The sequence below is a fragment of the Coregonus clupeaformis genome, unplaced genomic scaffold (genome assembly GCF_020615455.1).
Source record: "Coregonus clupeaformis isolate EN_2021a unplaced genomic scaffold, ASM2061545v1 scaf2112, whole genome shotgun sequence".
Taxonomy (NCBI): Eukaryota; Metazoa; Chordata; class Actinopteri; order Salmoniformes; family Salmonidae; genus Coregonus; species Coregonus clupeaformis.
In genome coordinates, this window is record NW_025535566.1 from 84,868 (window position 1) to 86,980 (window position 2,113).

At 46.4% G+C, this 2,113-nt stretch overlaps 1 gene segment (V, D, J or C); it reads right to left on the bottom strand.

Moving 5' to 3' along the window:
• Positions 1-253: 253 nt before the first annotated feature.
• LOC123488273 lies at positions 254-576 on the bottom strand (the record flags this gene model as incomplete). The annotated part of the segment is given in 1 exon segment: positions 254-576. A coding segment is annotated over 1 exon segment (323 nt), but the record flags the coding sequence as incomplete, so codon positions are not given.
• Between the last annotated feature and the right edge of the window lie 1,537 nt (positions 577-2,113).

A 2,113-nucleotide genomic window follows, 5' to 3' on the forward strand; every position in this document is an offset into this window, starting at 1 on the left:
TTCTTTAGAATGCTCTTTATTGCATATCCACAATACAGCAAAGCTATAACAATTCCTCTATTATAAATCTGCAAAGCAACCAATTTCAAATATACAGTCTACTTATCAAATAGCCTATGATATCAGTATTAGTAGCTATTTCTCTCTTTTATGGAACAGAATGTATATATGCAGATAAACCTTCTAATGCATTAACAATTACTTGAAAAGCTATGTAGAATATCAAATTGACATTACAGTGGTTCTCAAACTATTAAGTGCTGCATTCAGACTTTTTGATGCCTTTCTCAGCGAACTTGGAGCCCGCGGTGACTTTACATGAGAACACTTTGTCCTGGTTCCATTCTGACGTGTCAACGGTCAGACAGCTGTTGAGTTGGAACGTCTTGTCGGCTTGCGGCACGGGGCCACTCGTAGCGATGCCGCTGGTGACCGGATTCCCTCCCGCTGTCCAGCTGACATCAGCGTAGCCCATGACCATCTGACTGGCCAGACCGACCAGGGTGACTTTGCTGGATTCCAACTCATTGCTGGACGGGGGGAGGATGGTCAAGCCAGGAGGAGGGAGGGTAGAGTCTGGACCAATGGAATGAGCAGAATAAATATTAAACAAAATAATTGGATATGTTAGTAGAATGAAACAGGGTTGTGTGCATTATACTGTAGAATAAAACATTAAACATTTTCTCAAAGACTACAAACAATTAACATTTTGGGCTCATAAAATGAAAAGGCACTAAAACCATGTAATTCTATTGTTACATGTTACTCATATTTTGTCTGTTTGCAGCTTGTCTAATTTTGAAACTTTCTAAGAAACTCTCAATTTGTGACTTTGCAGAAGTAAAGCAGATTTCTGTACAAGTGGATCATGAGTTCAGACCTCTAAGTTTAAACATAATCAAATAGTCAGATGTGCTGAATGATGGATACAATCAAATGTACACTACCGTTCAAACGTTTGGGGTCACTTAGAAATGTCCTTGTTTTCGAAAGAAAAGCAATTTTTTTGTCCATCAAAATAACATCAAATTGATCAGAAATACAGTGTAGACATTGTTAATGTTGTAAATGACTATTGAAGCTGGAAACGGCTGATTTTTTATTTTTTTTGGGGGGGTGGGGTAAGGGGGGGGGTAGAAGGATGACTTTATCCTATCCCAGGTATTCCTTAAAGAGGTGGGGTTTCAAGTGTCTCCGGAAGGTGGTGAGTGACTCCGCTGTCCTAGCGTCGTGAGGGAGCTTGTTCCACCATTGGGTGGCCAGAGCAGCGAACAGTTTTGACTGGGCTGAGCGGGAACTGTGCTTCCGCAGAGGTAGGAGGGCCAGCAGGCCAGATGTGGATGAACGCAATGCCCTCGTTTGGGTGTAGGGACTGATCAGAACCTGAAGGTACGGAGGTGCCGTTCCCCTCACAGCTCCGTAGGCAAGCACCATGGTCTTGTAGCAGATGCGAGCTTCAACTGGAAGCCAGTGGAGTGTGCGGAGGAGCGGGGTGACGTGAGAGAACTTGGGAAGGTTGAACACCAGACGGGCTGCGGCATTCTGGATGAGTTGTAGGGGTTTAATGGCACAGGCAGGGAGCCCAGCCAACAGCGAGTTGCAGTAATCCAGACAGGAGATGACAAGTGCCTGGATTAGGACCTGTGCCGCTTCCTGTGTAAGGCAGGGTCGTACTCTACGAATTGTAGAGCATGAACCTACAGGATCGGGTCACCGCCTTGATGTTAGCGGAGAACGACAGGGTGTTGTCCAGGGTCACGCCAAGGCTCTTCGCAATCTGGGAGGAGGACACAACGGAGTTGTCAACCGTGATGGCGAGATCATGGAACGGGCAGTCCTTCCCCGGGAGGAAGAGCAGCTCCGTCTTGCCGAGGTTCAGCTTGAGGTGGTGATCCATCATCCACACTGATATGTCTACTAGACATGCAGAGATGCGATTCGCCACCTGGTTATCAGAAGGGGGAAAGGAGAAGATTAGTTGTGTGTCGTCTGCGTAGCAATGATAGGAGAGGCCATGTGAGGATATGACAGAGCCAAGTGACTTGGTGTATAGCGAGAATAGGAGAGGGCCTACAACTGAGCCCTGGAGGACACCAGTGGTGAGAGCACG